This window comes from Astatotilapia calliptera, chromosome 16 (genome assembly GCF_964374335.1).
Source record: "Astatotilapia calliptera chromosome 16, fAstCal68.1, whole genome shotgun sequence".
In the NCBI taxonomy this organism is placed as follows: domain Eukaryota; kingdom Metazoa; phylum Chordata; class Actinopteri; order Cichliformes; family Cichlidae; genus Astatotilapia; species Astatotilapia calliptera.
The window spans coordinates 14,421,920-14,441,239 of record NC_137437.1 but is presented as its reverse complement, the minus strand read 5'-3'; the positions used below and the strand labels follow the sequence as shown (position 1 = coordinate 14,441,239).

Genomic DNA, 19,320 nt, shown 5'->3' with positions numbered 1-19,320 from the left:
GCCTGTGGTGCTTCCCACTCTCGTTTTCGTGCTATGGAAGATGGACACTGTGGATTTAGAAAACATTTCTCAAACAATAGTAAATAGTGAATATATTTCGAACATATTGACATGACGGCATCACAGAGTTTCTGGAGATTTTGAAGCTGCTTATTCACAATGTGAATCTCCCATTTCAAATCTGGCCTGGTGACGATAGAGGCCATTGAAGTAAGTTGTCATGTTCAAGAAAACAGATTAAGGTGATCAGAGCTTTGCGACATGGAGCGTTATCCTGCTGGAAGATGGTGCACTGTGGTCATAAAGGGATGAACATGGTCAGCAACAATGTTTTCAGACCAAGTGCCGTTCCAACCTTTTGTTGTCCAGTTTTGTTAAGGCTGTGTGAACCGGAGCCTCAGATTCTTGGTCTTAGCTGACAGGAGTGGGAGCCGGTGTGGTCTTCTGCTGCTGTGGCCCATCTGCGTCAAGGATAGACTTGTTGCGCATTCAGAAATGCTCTTCTGCATACTTTGGTTATAGTGTGTGGTTATTTGAGTAACTGTTGGCTTCGTATGAGCTGACCTCTGGCATCAACAAGGCATTTTCACCCAGAGAACTGCTGCTCACTTAATATTTTCTCTTTTACAAGCCATTCTAAGCATTTGTGTGGGAAAATCCCAGTAGAGCAGCACTTTCTGAAACTCTCAGACTAGTCTGTCTGGCACCAACAATGAGTCCAAGTTTAAAGTCACTTGTGTACAACAGTAGAGCTCTGTGGCACAAATGAATAGAGATCCGCAGCCTCAGTGATACTGCTCATTTGAAGGAGAACTTCATTGCTGATTTTGCTGATAGTAAGAAGATCATTAGGTGATTATTGCCATTGAAAAAAACCCAAAACTTTTAATTTGGCTAATCAAGTAATCAAATCATGACACACACTCACATATTGTGTTTTCCAATCCTGCCTTGATGCAGTCAAAAACCTCCTGGATTTCCATTAACATTAAAAAGCATCGGCACCCACACAAAAGTTGGGATTTAGAATTGAAGCCCCATTGAATGGGTGGCGTTTGCAGAATTATACACTAGAGGACGCTGCAAGCCAGCAGCTGTTCACCACATAGGCGGCAAAAGGGGAGTTGGCACATTGTTCTCTCAGGGTTGCAGCAATAAATTGCACTAAACCTACAATACTTAAAATTTCCAAGAGATGGCAATAGAGGATCGTGGTGGATCGCACTTCCATCAGGCACAGGAGTAATTATACACACAGATTGAAATCGACAGGGCCCCCATCACCGCTCAACTTCTCAGAATTCAAATGACTTCATGAATGACTTAATGAGGAGCAGGACGCGTAGATCATCTTGCGGTTTGTATATTTATTTTAAAGCAACTTCGTTTGTAAAATATAAATACAAATTATGAGATATTTTAATTACAAAGTTAGAACAAAAAGAACAAACAAACCCAAAACAAAACAAAACTGGACACACCAAAAATTACCTTACTGCAGTAGCCTCCTTGTTATGTACAAGCTGTGCCAAGGGGTGAATATCAACATTATCTTAAAACTTTATTATACAATTTTGTAGTTTGCATGTTAAATTACAGACTAAACAGGAAGCAACATTTGAACATCCAGAAAAAAAACCCAAAAAACAACAACAACAGAAAAGCCCCTGAGGCTCAAGCGAGCACTAAAGTCTGAGGAGGGGATGGCTGGGGGGAGAAAAACAGGACATCATGTGCTTCCTATAAACACAGATACCACATTCAATAGCACAGCCTCGGTACTATTCTGTACAACTACACACATGCGCAATGTGCCGCGCGCTCATGCACGGCATCCAGTTGCTGACAACACGCTTACGCTCTGTTGCCATACAAAATCTTTCAGAGGGGCGTGTGAGCAAAAAAAAAAAATCTCTTGATATTATATATTTATTTATGTATATATATATATATATATATCTATATATTTATTTATACATATATTAATTTATAAAAATAAGACCATTATTAAGTCTATTGAGTCACAAATATATTGATCCTCAGTTAACAGAGGGAAATGTTTCAGCAGCCCATCAGCCAGTAGGTCAGTCCATCTGTACAGTGCACCAGTGCTGGTCCAGAGTCGGGCCGAAGCGCAGGAACTAAAGGTCAGGCTAAGGCATATCGTCATAACCCCTGCTCGGTTCTAAAGCAAACTGCAGTCGATAATGATCAAGGTTCAGTGGGTCAAAGGGTCAGGATGAGCCCAACTTTTCCACAGCCTTGATTTTGTCCTTGAGTTTGTCACCGGGGTGATCCCAGCGGTCGTCCAGAAACTCCAGCGTGGAGCCCAGCAGGGCTGCGAGCTCTGCGCTGTCTTCCACCAGGTCCAGCAGCTCCTTGCTGTCGGGATGGAAGCCCTCCAGCTCTTCTGGGCAGGAGAAGAGCTGGGACAGAGATGCTTGCCGGTAAAACTCCGCCTCCGCTACCGTCACCACCTCCATGTGAGGGAAGGCCTGCCGGAAACCGCGAGCGGACATCCGCAGCCGACGGAGCACATCGGAGAATAGCAGCCAGTTTTTTGGCCTGAAAGAGAATAATTAACAGACGTTTAGGAATTTAGGAAAAAACAGAGTTGAAAATGTAATCTGCTTTTGAGAATAATGCTCACCCCTGGGAGAGGGACACCTGGATGTTGTAGCAAGGCAAAAGAGGTCGGTCGGAGAACTCGAACTCAAACACCTCCCTTTTATCATCCTCATCTTCATCATCTGGACCTGGGGCGTCTGCTAAAATGTCATAGACACCGCCCTCTTCAGTAGACTCTGGACACAGAAAAAAGGAAAAGCACGGATCGTTTTTTAGTGAGCGTCAACATTACCATAAAGCTGCCTTGCCTAAAAGAGGCCAGTGCGACGTACAGACACTGATGATGTTTAAAAATAAAGACTTTGTAAGCACTAAAGGACACACACGCAGAGTGCTGATCAGTACTCACCACACACAGCGCTGCCATAGAATTCCCAATAAAGCCCTGGGTCGTCATCTGAGCGGCCCTGAAGGTCGGCAAAATAATCTACGGACAGAGGAGAGGAGCGAAGCCTGTTATTCAAGAGCCAAAGCCCTGGGGACAGGCAACGAGGCAAATACAATTGCCCTTGGAGAATACAGCAGAAAAATGGATAAAGAGCGCAGGAAAAAAAAGAGGAGAGAAGGAGGGGGAGGGTGAGGGGGAGTGTCAAGAGAGAAAAGAGAAACAAACAGCAAATGTTTTTGGGGGGAGGAGGGGAGGACGGGAGGGCTGATGGTCAGGGGCCAGCGGCTCTACCACGGGGGAGGAGAGTGGCTGTCTCCGCTGGGTTAGAGCTGGCTCAGTGCAGAGCAGGCCTGCAGACTGCTGCCAGGAATCAAACAAGAACCACACACAGTCGCCGAGTGCGCACACACACACAGAGCGATGGAAACAAACAGGCAGAGGGAGCTGGATAAGCACACCCAGCGAGAGCAAAGTGTGTATTCAGCACATGCGCGCGCACGCACACACTTGCAGAGTGAGAGCTGGGCTTTGTGCCAGTGCTGAGGCGTGGGGCGTCTGGCGTGTGTTTGGAGGGATTAACGGCCTCCAGATGAGTGGGACCAGGTGGAGGGAGGGCAGCAATCGCTTGCACTCGCTCATTTTCTCCGGTGCTCGATCTCCCTGCCGACATCGATCCATCCACCCGCGTTCTCTTCAACATTCAGCACCAGCTTTCGCAGGCGTCTACCTACTCGCATAAACCTCCTCCTGCCACCTGTTTTATTTTCGCCTCCGTTCCGCGATCGTCTCTCCTGCTCGCTACGAGCCCCCGAGTGTCTCTCAGGCAATAGCTTTTAACTAGTTCAGGTAATGCCAAGCAGCTGGCTACAGGGGAAACGTGAGCCTGTTTGTGTGTGTGTGTGTGTGTGTGCTTTCATTTCCTCCTCCTCCTCCTGTGCACAGATTCGTGTTGACTCAACCCGAGTACAAACATCAAGCCCTCACAACACACACGTCAGACTGTAGCGTGGCAGCCTTGTGAAAAGACAGGCGCTCACATGCACACGTACAAAAGCAGAGTCTCTAGCCAGAGCAAAGCCCATTTCCGCACGTACGCTGAGCAAACACAGTTGCCGTTGCTAAGTAACCAGATAGAGGAGCTCAGAGGCAGCAGCACGCACCCTGGCGGGCTCAGACTCCCTGTCTAACAGGTGGTCGAGGGAGGAAGGGAGGGGGAGAGGAGGGGTAGGGAGGTCGCTGGAGGGGAGACGGGGATGACAGCGACGGACGTGTCGAGCTGTAGTTGGGAGGATTTGCGGAGGGGGCCTCACACCAACAGGTTGCACAGAGGTCAGAGCGCTGAAAGAACAGCAAACAAGCCAAGATGGGAGCTTTCGGGAACCGGGCTCGTGACCGATCTCTTTAACAGTTTACCCTTGCCTCACCTTTTGATGGCCACACTCCGGTGTGCCTTCTGGTTTTTGTTTTTTTGTGTGTGCGTGTGTGTTTTTTGAAAAAGAAATCCTTGCTTCGCGTTGGCTTTTATTTCCCTTTTCTAGCATTGCTGAGTTTTATGATCTGTGGTCAAAGGCACATTAATATTCAAATTTTGTGGCTTTTGCATTTCATTTTGTCTGCATGAGAGAAGAAACATTCTACCAACTTTAGCTCTTACTACACTGCGATTTTAATAAGGATCTTAAATTAGGTATTAAGTAACCTTTTTTTTGTTAAGATCCGTTTTGTCTTTCTTCATATTGCAGATAATTCCTACATATGATGGCCTAACTCAGAAGGCTTTGTTTGCAAGCCATCTATCACACGTGCCAAAATGAGACTCAAATGGAAGAATCTGAAGTCAAGGACTCAATGTCAATTTCTTTCTTTCATATGTAAGAAAATCACATTTACCAGTGAGGAAGCGCTCCATGCTGTCGCTGTGGGTCATCTTGAGAAGGCCACGGCCAGAATACGTTGCCAAGGTGGGGTCGGCGCCATAAGACAGCAGGACTCTCACCACGTCCAGGTGGTCGTTCTCCACGGCATCGTGAATCGGTCTACACACACAGGGAAGTAAGTTCATTGATTAACTATTGGAGTGGTTTTCCAGGATGAGATTAGGGGGGAAATTGCATTTTGCATCATATCTTTACAAATACATATCAAATTAAAATTATAAGAGGGAAATGTCTTCTTTACCTTCTTCAGAAAATATTTTAAACTCGGATCCACATATCCTTCAAAATCTATGGATAAAATTTATACATGGTGTGGAGGATATTTTTGGGAATTCACTTCTGATCAAACTTACAAGAACGATCTATATTTTCCTTTTTTAGATTTTCCCTAAACTCAGACGTAGCGAGACATAAAGTAAAATGAAATTCAGATTTATAAGACTACTGTTGTTCTTACTGCAGATGCTGCAAATCTCAAAAGCAAAACTGCATGGGCAATACTCCTGTAAGACCTGAGCACAGTTTCTTAGAACAGACCCCCCAGTGTAAATTTTAATAACACTGCAATGAAAGTACTAGCCTTCCCTTTCCAAAAGTGCAGCTAATCAGCCAAATCACTGCTCTTGTACAATAATGTAAAATAAATCCCAGAAATTTTAGTTATGAGAAAGCTCGCGTCACTTTATTGATGGCCAAGCCCTGGTTTTCTTTATTCGGGAATTCATGTAAAACCAAAAAAAGAAAATCCCTACATTTCTGCATTTTCCTAAGAGGGGTGTTTATGTAACCGTTGGTGTTTGTGATCAAGTGTGCACGTGCATGAAAGAGTTCGTTTACCTGGTGCCGTCCTGAGCGCTGCAGTTGATGTCAGCCCCGTAATCCAGAAGGTGTTGGACTATGGTGAGCCAGCCGCGGGCGCATGCCTCGTGGAGCGCGCAGTAACCGGCGTAATCTCTGTGATTCACCTCACACACTCTGTTCTCCAGACAGTACAGCACAACCTCCTAAAAAAAATTAAAAAAAAGAGCCAACAAAGAGAGCAGGGCTTAGTGTGTGAGCATCTGCGAAGCAAACACTGCGAGAGCAGCCACACAAGTCAGATGCATGCGCAAACAGTCCTTCCCTTTACGGTTCCTGAGGGAGAAAAATGAAGGAAAGGAGGAACTGAGTGTGTTTCCTGTGCTGGACAAACATACACGCTCGCACACAAATGCTCCATAATACTGGAGCTGGCGCCAAACACATCGAGGAGACCAAGTGTGACTCAACTGTATTTAGCCTGCCAGATTCTCCTCATGCACGTGTGTGTGTGTGTGTGTGTGTGTGTGTGTGTGTGGGGCATGGTTGGGCCTGGACGCTGCTGTGGCAGCCAGTTACAATGGCTGGGCTCTGAACACAGCATAATGGAAGCGGAACAAAGAGATTTGATAGCGCCGCTCAAGAGCTGGAAGCGTTTTCTCTGGTCTAGGGCTGTGACAGTTGGAGGTCCAGCACTAAGTAGTCAGACTGGTTTTTATTGGACTGGAGCAGCGTCTGCTGCCATTAAACAGAGACGAGCCAGAGAGACAGAAAGCAGCCTAAAAGTGTGTCGATACAGGGCCCGTTCGAGTCAGACAAGTGTGCTTTTTTTTGTTAGTTTGTGCCCTTTTGGATAGGCAACTTAGTGTGGCACTGGCTATTACTAGTATTTGTAAACCCAAATAGATATATCCAGACGTTAAAATAGCTTTGAAATCCAATATGTCCTTAAATTCGCATGAAATGAGCAGTTTTGTGACCACGAGTGGCCCGTCTCCACGACACCAGTAAATTGTCCTTTCACTTTTGAGCCTGTGAAAATGGAAATGTCACGTAGAAATATAGAAAAAAAAATAGCTTGAACTCGTTAACATTAACACAATATTTGTCTTAAAACCCCTTGAATTAAAGCTGCATACATTTACATCTTTATTGCTATGTTTCATATCAATTGTAGTGGTATATAGAAGCAAAATTATATATAAATATATCGATTTTTTAAACTTATGGATCCAACTGTAACCACACACACACACACACACACACACACACACGTGACTCTTATATCCAGACACATTCATACCCTGTCCTGCTGACAGTCCTGTGCCGAGGGGAGCAGAGCTGCTCATCTGAACCTGGGAAATGACTCCAAACTTCCATTTCTATGCTAATTCTAGGCTGCCATCTAGTCCAAGTGTTTATCTCTCTCTCACTCGCGCTTTCAGAACAGGGTGGCTGGAGGGAGGAAGAGGGAAGGAAAGGCAAGCGGAGAGAGAAAACAGACTGACAGAGGGACGAGCAGAGGGTTAGAGAGGACGCGGAACGGGACAGACGAGAGGCAACACCCCGACAGATGACAGATAAATGAATCTGTGGATGAAATCTGCCGGGGCAGTCCTCTGGGCTGCAGCTGATAATAACAAGAGATGAAGGGGTGGTGGGTGGCGGTGTGAAAACGGGGAGGGGTGAAAGGAGTGATAGAGCGAGCGATCGGACGAGCCAGAGAGGCGGGAGAGATAATGGAGAAAGAGAAGGAAGAAGGAAAGCAGGCAAGGAAGAAGTGCAAAATAAAAAGAGGGAGAGAGAGAAATGAGGGAAGGTGGAGAGACGCTCCAACTGGTTTTCTTTCACTGCCAACGCTCTGTTTGCCTGCTGGAGAGAGATTCAGGAGCACTGTGCTCAAGCTCCCCTCTGGGGGATTCCACTTGCTGTGTGTGTGTGTGTGTGTGTGTGTGTGTGTGTGTGTGTGTGTGTGTGTGTGTGTGAGTGAATGAGAGCAAGTGTTAGAGAGACTGACGGGTAGAGAGTGTTGATATGCAGCTTTCCTCGGTCTGTGTCTGTGCGCTTGTGTGCCTTTTTGTGTGTGGCTGTGGAGGAGGCGTAGCGCTAAACCTCCGGAGCCGTGTTTAATATCGCTGGGAGAGAGCGAGGAGCTTAGCATGAGAGCCCCGGCTTCCCGCCAGACAGACACACACACGCACTCCTCCGCAGTAAAATGAGACACCCCTCCCCTCCTCCTCCTCTCGCTCTTTCGCTCCGTCCTCTAATCTCCCTCTCTAGAATGCTTCCCTGCGCTCGCCTGCAATCAATGCATCACTCAGACATTTAACCCCTCGCGGCTCGCAGAGTCCTCGCATACAGCACATGTGGTCATGTCGAGATGAATCACGTGCGCAGATGCACGAGTGGCTTTCCTTTGAATGATGAAGTCTAGGCAGCAAAGTTTGTGCGTGCTCAGAAAAGTGAAATGTGCGGATGATTGAGTGCTTGTGTAAAGTGTGCGTGAAAGCCCGGCCCTCCTAGAATGGCACCGCTGGAGGGAGACGGGAAGCCTCAGTATGCAACTACTCATGATGTCAGTCAGACTTCATCTCACACTCAGCCACACATATGCTATTTAAGCCAATTTAAAAAGAAGAATGAAAAACAGGAGGATGTCCCATTCTCATCAGTAACCTGCACATTAAAGCTTCTCCACAGGTGTCTTTTAAATGGGTACGTCCACACTAATCCAGTTTCATTTTAAAACTTCTGCTTTCACATCCGCTGTCCAAAATCTTCGGCCGGTTTAAGAGCCCCGAAAATAAACCTATGGAAGCTCTGCTGACCCAACCTTTGTGTGAAAATAATGAGATATTGTTTTAATCTGGATAAACAATGATAACGCAACACCCGCGTTCACTGATCAAACCATAACAGCTAAGCTTGCGTACTTTTCTTTTGAGGTCGTCCTTCTTGTGCCAATGCCAGTGGCTTTTACTAACGATGAAAAATGGTCCTGCCACTGTCCTTACATTTTCTCTGCAACACCGCAAAGTCTGTTTTGGTTTTCTTGTTGCCGCTTCTACCTTCCACCTCGTTGGTAGTCCAGGCGGAAAAACGAAACCTTGTCTTGAATTTCGTCAATCCTGTTGTGCCGTTGCCTGCTGCACATGCATACCCTGTGGTATGCGAATGGTCTTGCAATAACCGTTTACAGTTGTGTTATTGTTTACCATATTCTGTATATTAGACATAGACGGCCCAAAATGTTTTGCTAATAACCAGCAGGGGGCGACTCGTCTCGTTTCAGTCGAGTTGTACTGAATCCTCAGACCCTCATGCTAACCGTCTGATGATGAAATTTACGTCAAGTCCCAAGCAGACTCGGAAATATAACCCCTGCTTTATGCTTCTTTGAAGTCCACCACTTTGTGAGCATGCGTAGCTGCTGCACTGTAATGTAAATTCTCCTTGCAGTCACCAAAAGCAGGTAGACGCAGACGCCCCCACGGAACTTCACACTCACCGTCTGATGATGAAATTTACATTACTTGGACCCAAGCAGGCTTGTGGATACGGAAAGCATAATCCTTTGTCACTCAGAGATTAGTAGCTATTGGTATTTCGTTGGATCAGAAGATGACAGAGTGCAAATGTAAGTTTGCAAAAAACGTTGATGTTACGTCCGAAGCTAGTTAGCAATCTTTTGCTAACTAGCTCTAGTTAGCAAGCGATACTGCTACTTCCCAACAACATGATGGTGCGAACCCGCCAAAGCAGTTGTCATAGCTAGCTGGCCTGCGACGAGTAAGCTAACGACCCTAACGACCTCAGCTTAAAATTGTTTAGTTAAAGAGATGTGCAGTATTAGTCTGTTTAATGAAATGCAATACAGTTAGTGTGATAACGTGTTAAATTTTGGACTTTTTGGTCTGTAGTTCCATCAAAGGTCAGCACTGTCGGGACTGCTTGCCATCGGTCAAAGCTGAACTTTAAGTCACTGTGGATGTACTTTACCACAAAAACCACTGATCACAGTGATTTCATTTTCCAAGTTTTTCCATCACGCTTTCTGGTCCAACTACGCACTTAAAATGCAATCCAGTTTTTTCCTCTTTGCTTGGATCATACATGGATTTGAGGAGAAAAATCAGAAGCGATTCATGGGGAGAATAAATGACAGATTGCACCTTTATCTGAGCTTTCAATGGGCAGAGAGCTGAGGGGCCCCGAGCCCCAGCACTAGAGGGATGAAGACATCCGCAGAATCTCTGCTCATTACCATTTCAAATGCTCGGAGAGCGAGAGAATAAAAGGGGAGTGAGGGAGGAAGGAAGAGAGAGAGAGTGGGCTTTCATGTGCAGAGGCACGGATTGCAAAACTAAATGAACGTGAAATATGCACAGTGTCGGCCCGGGCAGCGAGAACAGCACGGAGAAGTGCATGTGTGCTAAAATCGCATGCATGAAGTGATTCTGCATCCTGCATGTGCCGATTTACACACAAACACGCACACAAAAAAGATGCAGCGGTGTATTTAGTGGCTTGTGCGTGCATGAGGAGACACTGAATTTGCATGTTCAGGTCTATGTGGGTGTGCGATAGCGAACGCCGAGAGTCGCCTTGTCTGTGTGGCATATGGAGAAGAAACATGTCAGGATGCCTGTGCATGTGCTTACTGGGTCAGAACGTGCGTGTGTGCGTGCGCGCACGTATTCCGTCGCATGCTCATAATCGGCATGTGAGCTGTGTTCGTGTGCGTGCCTCCGTCTCGCAGGCCCTCATATCTCTCTGCCTGCATGTGATAAGCCCAGAGCTCGCGGCGCTTAAACACCAGCGTGAGACAAGCGCTGTACGCATCTACAGGCTTGTATGCAAGTGTGTGTGTGTGTGTGTGTGTTAGGCCTTATGCATAGTTGGTGTGTGTGTTCCTGAGCACGTCCTTGTGTGTGCATGTGTGGGAGCCCCAGGGGCCTGCCCCAGGCTTATCGCACACAGGCAGTGAGAGACGAGCTTCCTGAGAGAGAGAGAGAGAGAGAGAGAGAGAGAAAGAAAGAAAGGGTGGGAGAGAGGGGGTTGTTTGCGCAGCGGTCAGTGCCTTGTTTGTGTAGTCTCAGGTTTTCTCCTCCCTCCTCCTTCATTCCCTCTCCACATGCAGAGCGCAGGAAGGGAAAAATGCGAAGGGGGAATGAAAAAAAAAAAAGAAGGAGAGGGAGGGAAAAAAAACGTTCGAGAGAGACGCATAAATCAGAGAGACGAGCCAGCTTCTCTCCAGCACGGCTGACTGAACCCTGCTGCTGCGCTGCACCCTGTTCGTGCGCGTGTATCTGTGTGTGTGAGAGTGTGTGTGTGTGAGTGAGAGAGAGCGAGCGAGCGAGGGAGAAAAACAGCCACCGCCACTGCTAACCACAGTCACCACGGCACATTAGAGGGCCATTAGAACGCGATTATACTCCCAGTGCTTACCTCTCATTCACACTCTCGCTCTCTCCCATTCAGACTCACACACATAATCACTGACACACACACACACACACGCGCGCGCGCGCACGTACCTCATCATCATAAACGTGTCCAAACACACACACAACCATAAAGCAACTCATGAATGAGCAACAAAAGAAACCCACACCTATTTACAGTTTCTGAGAAGATTCCTCTGCTGGTGATAAAAATTATCACGCACGCACACAGGCGGCATCAAAGGAGATACCGAAGGAGTGGACACGCATACAGGCGCCCACACACACACACACACACACACACACACACACACACACACACTGAGAGAGCAGGAATCCGCAGCTCAAGTAGCATTAAAACTACTCAGATCAATAAATCAATTTGTAACATCTGTCAACAAGGGGGAGAAACGTTTAGGCTCGCGAAGAGAAACACGGGGGATGAGGGAGAACGAGAGAGCGGGCCATCCAACTTTAATTAAAAGCTTTCGGAGCAATGGGAGTTGCGAGAGAGCGAGAAAGAGTCGGTAAAATATACACAAGTCTCATTCTTTCTTGCGTGTGGGGAGAATGAGGATCTGGTTTAGGAGCAAATGATCGGCAGCAAAGAAAAAAAAATCTCCCGATGCTACGGAGAGGCAGCAAGCATCAGTCTGCGCATAATGATCCCACCGATCCCTTCATGCTGCCTGCGCGTGCTCGTTTCTGTGCGTGTGTGCGCGCCGGGGTGTGTGTCACACTTCGCCTCACGGAAAATTAATGAGATGTGAGAGCGGAGCGAGGCGAGAAGAGGGGAGGCTGTGTGTGTGTGTGTGCGCACTTGTGGGGAAGAGGAGGGGTGCCAACGACAATCTGAGTCACAAAGAGAGGAAGAGAAAGAGAGCGCTGAGAGGAAAGGGGGGGAGGGAGAGAGCGGAAACCTGAGAGAGAGAAAGAGTAGAGCGGGCGAGCCGAAAAGATGGAGCATGTGAAGTAGAAATCGCGAGTGAGGGCGAAATAGGAGGAAATCATACAAGAAGGAAGAAGAGGAAGAATAGGACAGATGAAAGAAGAATCTCAAAAACTCTGAGAAGGGGAAAAAAAAAAAAAAGAGTAAAGCGACGTTTGGCAGAGTCACAGACAGGAACAAAGTAGGTGGAGAAAATGAGCTCAATTTAAGAAGGGAGAGAGAAAGCGAGAGATTTGGAAAAGACAAAGTCTGAGGGTGTAAATTGCGAAGAGAGAAAGCAGATAAGAAGGGAGGATGACTTCGACTGAAGCCTATTACCTCGTAGCCCAGTCGCGCTGCTCTCTGAAGGAGCGTCTCCCCGGCGTTCTTGTTCACAATCAGCCGACGAGCCTCTGGCGGGATCGGACGCACCACGGAGGGCTCGGCAGGGGGGGTTCTGTGCAAGCCCGCCGGCTCTGGTGGAACACCGCCCGCTCTGTCATTAGCCTGGAGCTGCAGGGAGGGTGGACAGAGCGCGGTGGGGGAGCAGGGCTTGACTGGAGAGCAGGGATAATGATTAGGAGAAGCGGCTCTCTTCCTCGGAGCGCTGCACTGCTCACTCAGCTGAGGAGAGAGTGAGAGATGGGGAGAGAGCGTTACAGTCCCTGCCACGAAGCAGACGGGACATTGACAGACACACACGAGCACGAGCATCCAAGGGGACAGGGATGAGACTACGCACACGCGCACGGAGGGAAATTAAAATGTGCATCCATGCACAGGAAATGATATCCACTTTTTTAAATAAGTTAAAAGGAGAATCAATTAAAAAGGTGGTTTAAGTATTCAAATCAGGGCCCAAAATTCATACTGAAATTTGAAGCTCAAATCTGTTCTTAAGCCATGTGTTTAGACCCCCCCACCCCACTTATCCTCACATGACTTCCAAACTACCTCTTTAACAGCATACCTACTCTATATATACACACTCAGATTGATTTTTTATCAACAACATCTGTGTTTATATATGACTATTGTGTCTGGGAGATACGCTATGCATCGCTGAAAACACACACACACACTCACACACAAAGCTTTCACGCCCTAAAACAGTGCAGGTTGGCACGCCACTTTTCTTTAACTGCTAAACCAACAGAGCCCTCTGAACACAACACACGAGAGAGGGAGTTGCCTGCTTGAGTGTGTGCGTGTCTGACTGAGTGTGTGCGAACACTGCGAGCCCTCTCAGTGGAATTCCATGTCGAAGCAGCTGTCAGGCTGAGGAGGAGCAGGGGAGGAGAGCAGCACGGGCGGAAAACGACTCGCCTTCTTTTTTCTTTTTTTTTTCCCCTCAATTTTTCCCCCGTGCTCTCCCCCCTCCCTCCTCCTTTTGAACTCGGCGTTTCAAACGCTCAGTCGTAGCTGCCACATTCCTCATTGTGCGAGTGCGAGAAAGTGTGCGTGTGTGTAGCTTTGTGTTCAGGAGTGAGTGTGATATATAATTGCTCCAGGGTTTTTGAATGCTTGCGAACACGCAGACACTCGCACCCCTGTCTCTCACCTACCTACACACACACACACACACAAAAAGATGACACGCGTTCGACAATTAAGGCCAGAGACACAAACACATGCATGCGGGGCCCTCCGCAGGGAGCCGCTGAGGGCGCGGGGAGGTCAAAGCTCCAGCAGTCCTCTAAACATTGTAAACATACTTCCTTCCTCAGTCCCTCCCTCCCGTCCCCAGCTGCATAATCAGAGGCGCCAACAGGCATACTGAAACAGAGTCTGCCGCTGCAAACATCCAGACGCCTGCGTCTTGGTCGCACTCACCTTGTCATCCTCAGCTTTTCCCAGCTCAGTCCCGCAACGCTGGCCCGGGCTGCTGGCGGCTGCCTCTTTCCTTTTCTCCCTCTCCCGCTCTCGCTCCCTCTGGCTGGTGTGTTTGGTCTTGCACGGCCGCTTGCCCTTGGGTTTGTCCGTGTCACTATGGCGACGGACCTTGAGGGGAGGGGTGCCTCCCACGGACTGTTCTGGGGCCGGAGAGGGGGGGCCCCTCCTGGACTCCTTGAGGCCACGGTCACCTGAGAAGGGGTTCGGCGGGTGCGCTCTGTCCTTCAGCTGGCTGGGGGGGAGGGGAGCGACGGCAGCAGCTACTCCTGGAGAAGGAAAAGAGGAAGGCAGAGTGAGCGAGTGCGAGGATAGGAAAGTATTGCAAGGCCATCTCTCACCCTCTGTTGGTTTATTAATGAGCACACAGAGCTGTCTGGGAGCGCAGCATGCCTGCTCGCCCAGGGAAAAAAAAATTATAAATAAAAAACACACACTCTCGCACGCAAGCTCGCATAAACACCGCTATAGTGATTCCTGTGCACTTCTTCACTGCAGCAAGGACACGGCTAGGAGTAATCTCCTTAAACAAATGTGGCACTGTCTGGTTTCAGCCTCTTATAGTACATATTTACACAAAAATAAAAAAGCTGCCCTTGAAACCTCAATGTCGAAAAGCTTATTGGAAATACATTTGCTCCTAAGGATCGTTGCAAACCCGCTTTAATCTACTTGGCGATCTGGTCTAGGTCTGATTTCTGCTGCAGTACAACTTTTAGAATAACAATTTAATAACAGCAATTTGTTGCAGAGACAACAGCTTTTTACAATGCAATATCCTTAACAGGCAGATTCATGCATTTCATGTGACTAGTGGTTTTCTGAAGGGGGAAAAAAAAGAAAAAAACAACACACAGACACAGTGGAATAACCACAGTCATCAACACAACCGTTGTCACAGTCATGAGAGGTGAGAGGTAATTAAATAAATGTATATTATTTAAAAAAAGAAAAAAAAGAATCAGTGCCCAGTAATGGTCTGTGGTTTCTACAGAAAAATACTCAAACCCTCTTCTGCTTTATTCACTTCCTTTAATCTCTCCACTGCTCTTTTATTCTCTCTTCTGCCTCGGAGACGCCATTTTGCATTTCTCATAAGGGAAAGCCCTGGCTTTAGTAAGACCCCTCTACCTCACACACCCAACAAAGGGGAAAGAAAAAGAAAATCATTGATCACACATTAGTCACACTCCACCTGCCTACACATACCTCCACCAGCCACTTCCCCTCATTTGCTTTTTAATCATCCTCACAGAGACCCCGCTGTAGATCAGCTGAACATGAAAGAAAAAGCCTAAATCTTTGCGCACCGGGAGGGTGGTGAGAGGCATTTTATCTTGTGGTTCTCTGCGTCCCCCCTTTTTTTTGATTCCTCAAGCCTTTACCCTGGCAAGAGGAAGAATCTCCCCCCCCCCTCGTGCTCCCTGACAGCTTTTGGGAAATCCCCTAAAGACAGACTGCTCAACAAGAAAGTGAAACGTGAGCCAAAGATAGATTTCCGTTACCCTAGCTGAACTCGGCGGTTTGTACGGCTGGTGGTTCACTCTTACCATTAGGCAGCTTCTCGCAGCCCCATTTCCTGTTGATCTCGCTTCTCTGCGCCGCGGCTCTGTCCTCGTGCTCGCCGGGCCTGATCTTGCGCTCGCGCAGGCCCTGGGTAGGGCTAACCAATCGGGGCTGAGGCCATGCCCTCTCTTGCTTGATTTGGGACCCATCAGGTGAAGCAGCGCCCGCGGCGGGCTTGCTGAGTCGCAGTCCCTTGAGCTCTATGCAGACCTTAAGCTTCCGCACCTCCTCGTCGTCGTCGTCGTCCGCACTGGCTTTCTCACGCTCATCTGCAGATGAACACAAACACAGAATGTTGCTTGAAACGCAACAGTTTGATGGTTTTTGCGTTTAAACCTCGATGCAAAGATGTGAAGAGCAAGCTCTCGAGCCTCGGTTATTATAAAAAGGTGATTTAAAAAAAAAAAACGCTAGGTAGTCTGAAAAGTGCATTATGAGCTACTTAAAAGATTTCTTCTAAGTGTCTCTGAGTTGACATTTGGATTAAAAGGTTTTCTGCTTTCTAAAGCCGTCATTGTCACCGTCTGCAACGTGCAGAACTACTGTAGATATTGACATGCAAGCTACAGAGCACAGAGAACAAAGGCCATTAATCAGGACATTCTTATGGCTGGTAAAACCCCATCTAAGCCTTACATATGACACACACCCAGGCAAGAGAGGCAGGGAGCAGGATGTAGAGCAGACAGATTGCGGAGTGAAAGGGGAGAGAAGTCAAGAGTCGGGTGGAGAAACAAAGCAATAAAGGCTGGAAAAGCAGAGGGAGGGTTCTCCCCCATGAAATTCACAGGGGACGGGTATTTGACTCGTCTGCCAGTGCCGAGGAGAACAAGCACGATACCGCATGCCAGCGAGAAAAGAAATAAAAAGGAAACCCAAACAGATGAGGGAAAAAAGAAAGGAGATGAAAAGAGAAGAAAAGAGCAGCTTTGAAGAGGGTGGGTAAGCACAGCGAAGGAACGGCAGTGCTGAAAGAAGAGAGAGAGAGAGAGAGACAGAGGGAATAGCTGTCCCTCTTCGTCGCTTCTCTCGCACTCCACTCAAAGGCAGGATTAAACACTTCTCAGAGCTGGCTGCCACACAGAGCGAAACACAGGACAGAGAGCAGGAAAGGGGAGGAAGAGCGTGTTGTGATGGAACGGATGTGAGGTGGAATTGATTGGGATGGAAGTAGTGATTATAAAAGTGGGATTTTTTTTAAAAAGAACAAGGGATGAAACGGTGCTCGGCATCACACGGTGAAGGAAAACTAACTGGGCGGAATTCTAAGGATGCATGGAGAGCGGATGAAGAGCAGAAGGGGGATGCTATTTGAGGCATGCGAGATACACGCTTGTTTGTGAAATTCTCACCCGTACAAAGCTTGGCTCTTTTCTCCAAGTGGATCACCCTTTCTCCCTCCATCTCTGTGTCCTCGTCCTCCGCTTTGAGGCCAAGGGGGCGTTTCCTGGTGACCCCAAAGCCAGGGCTAGTCCTCTCGTCGGGAAAGCCCTTTGATGGCGTCAGTGTGGGTGGCATACAGTGACCTTCCTCGCACTCTTTCATCCCCTTCCTGACACCATCCTTTAGCCCTCCTTGGCCCGGACCTCTGGCCCCATCTTGGGCTTCATGAGGATGGGATAAAGGCTCCCTCTGCCCTCCACACCTCTGAAGGACTGGAACTCTGTTGTTTGTGTATGCCGGCCGGACACCTGAGCAAAGCAGAGAAGACGGGGACATGAAGCGAACAGAGGAAATATAAACATAAGATGATGGGAAGGGTGCAGACACACGGGAAGAGATTTCAGACAGAAAACAAGCAGGGAAACAGGGTGACACAAGGTGTGGTTGGTGGGGGTTGACGGAGCGAGAATGCCAGTTAAACACCAGCCCGCTTTTATTCTGCTTTAAAGACAGGCAGTAAAACTTTGATGAGGTAAAGACTTTTTAATCTGATGCGAGCCGAGCCAGCGGCCTGATGGTTCAGTGCAGCCGTGCACACTTCCAGCAGAGAGAGGCACGAAAACATCCTGCGCACATGTTGTGCATGGTGACTCCCATCCCTCTTCCCTCTCCCTCTTTTCGTCATCTCCCTGCCCCCCCCTCCATGACCGCACCACGCCCTTCTCACACAGAGCGTGACTCTACCCCCCCCCCCCCCCTTTTCCTTCCCCTCTCTCGTCGTCGACTCCCTCTCTGTCTCTCTCCATGCCATAATTAGGCTCACACGTCAGCTGCGGCCTCGCTCCAACACACAGCTGGGCTGCCAGCCAATGTAACTACCCCGCTCCCCACCCCACCCCGCTCTTTCCGTTGCGCTCTCCCATCCGCTTTCACCCACCAACTCCCCCCCACCACCACCACCACCACCACAGCTTTCACTCACGCACTCCCTGCCCCTCCTTCTCCCCCATTGCCCTCCCCTCGCCATCGTCTCTCTGCGCAGATAAGCACAAAAGGCTTCTTGAAAATAAAACTCCCCCTCGCTGTCTCTCTTGCCCGCTCATTGGCTTGCGCTGCCTAGCTTGTGTAAAAGTGCGTGCACACACGGACACGCTTGTGTGTGTGTGTCTGTGTCTCTGTGTGTGAGTGGAAGAGTGTCTTTTTTTAGAGTGACCCGGTCTTGCCTCAGCATTTGCTGCAAGTGCATGAGAGCGAGTGTGTACGCTCCTATTGTTTGCGTGCGTGTCCCTTTTTTTTGTGAGTGTTCATTTGCAGAGTGTCTGCATGTATGTGTGTGCATGCCTTGTGTATATGTGTGTGTGTGTGTGGTGCTGGGTTACTCACCCTCCCTCTCTCCCTGCCTGGTGGTGTGTTGGCAGTACTCCAGCACTCTCTCTCCGCACTGGCCGTCTGCCAGCTCCCGTCCTGCTGCCGAGGCAGTCATACACACACCGCTGCCCTCCTTCTCCTTCAGCTCCAGCTCCGAGAACCGCATCATTGCCCGCTGTGCATACACACACAAAAATGCAGAGAAAACCCATGAAAACCACTCATCATCTGCCCATGCCGCGCACACACACGCACCTCTCTAAGCCTAAATCTGGCCTCAACAGCTACACAAGCAAAAAAAAAAAAAAAGCATGAGAAATCACATCGTCTTAAAAAACAAAAGAAGAATATGCCAAAAGAATTAACCTCCCCCCACTCCCCCCCCCCCCCCCACACACACACACACTCACAACACACATACGCACACAAATACACGCAGGACACAAAGGAGGACAGATAAATCACAAGCACGGCGTCAAGACACAGGTTAGACTACTGCAGCCACTGTCAGTCCATGCGCTCTGGGGCTTAAATCCTGGCTTCTCCCTTCCTGAAACATAAACATGGCTTGGAAACATATACATCTAAGCCCTGAGGCGGAGAGAGGAGATGAAAAGGAGGGAAGAAGGAAAGTAGGGAGTGGGGAGGGGAAAAATAAAAAAAGAAGTGTGCAGCGATACACAGTACAAAGGAGACAGAGCCCGTCAGAGGCAGATGTGATAAGAAATGTAAAGAACTGACCTCCCAGTTAGCTGCAGGTTGACTTATATTACTCCCCTCTCGTGATATGACTTCCATCTAAGCAATTAGAACGGGGGGGGGGGGCTCAATATATCTGTCCAGCATTTCATCTTTTTCTTTTTCTTTTTTTTTAAATAAATGAATTTACGTTACGTTTCTCCACATGTTTCTTTTACACAGAACAGGTAGCCACAATCCCAACAAAAATAACAATCAAATTAAAGTGAATCAACAGGTCAATTAACACTG

At 48.1% G+C, this 19,320-nt stretch overlaps 1 protein-coding gene across 3 annotated transcripts in view; it reads right to left on the bottom strand.

Moving 5' to 3' along the window:
• Positions 1-1,347: 1,347 nt before the first annotated feature.
• The window catches only part of bcor (BCL6 corepressor), a 32,291-nt gene continuing 14,318 nt past the window's right edge, over positions 1,348-19,320 (bottom strand). For 2 of the 3 annotated variants that reach the window (XM_026144033.2, XM_026144031.2), the window contains exons 4-14: positions 19,072-19,128; positions 18,346-18,505; positions 16,932-17,270; positions 15,564-15,848; positions 13,957-14,282; positions 12,463-12,747; positions 5,791-5,957; positions 4,907-5,052; positions 2,978-3,055; positions 2,651-2,804; positions 1,348-2,565 (exon numbers count right to left, since the gene is read on the bottom strand). In XM_026144033.2, the coding sequence (XP_025999818.1) occupies positions 2,235-2,565; positions 2,651-2,804; positions 2,978-3,055; positions 4,907-5,052; positions 5,791-5,957; positions 12,463-12,747; positions 13,957-14,282; positions 15,564-15,848; positions 16,932-17,270; positions 18,346-18,505; positions 19,072-19,128 (2,328 nt within the window). In that variant the 3' untranslated portion in view covers positions 1,348-2,234. The remainder of the gene's footprint in view (positions 2,566-2,650; positions 2,805-2,977; positions 3,056-4,906; positions 5,053-5,790; positions 5,958-12,462; positions 12,748-13,956; positions 14,283-15,563; positions 15,849-16,931; positions 17,271-18,345; positions 18,506-19,071; positions 19,129-19,320) is intronic. The other variant, XM_026144032.2, reaches the window with a different exon arrangement.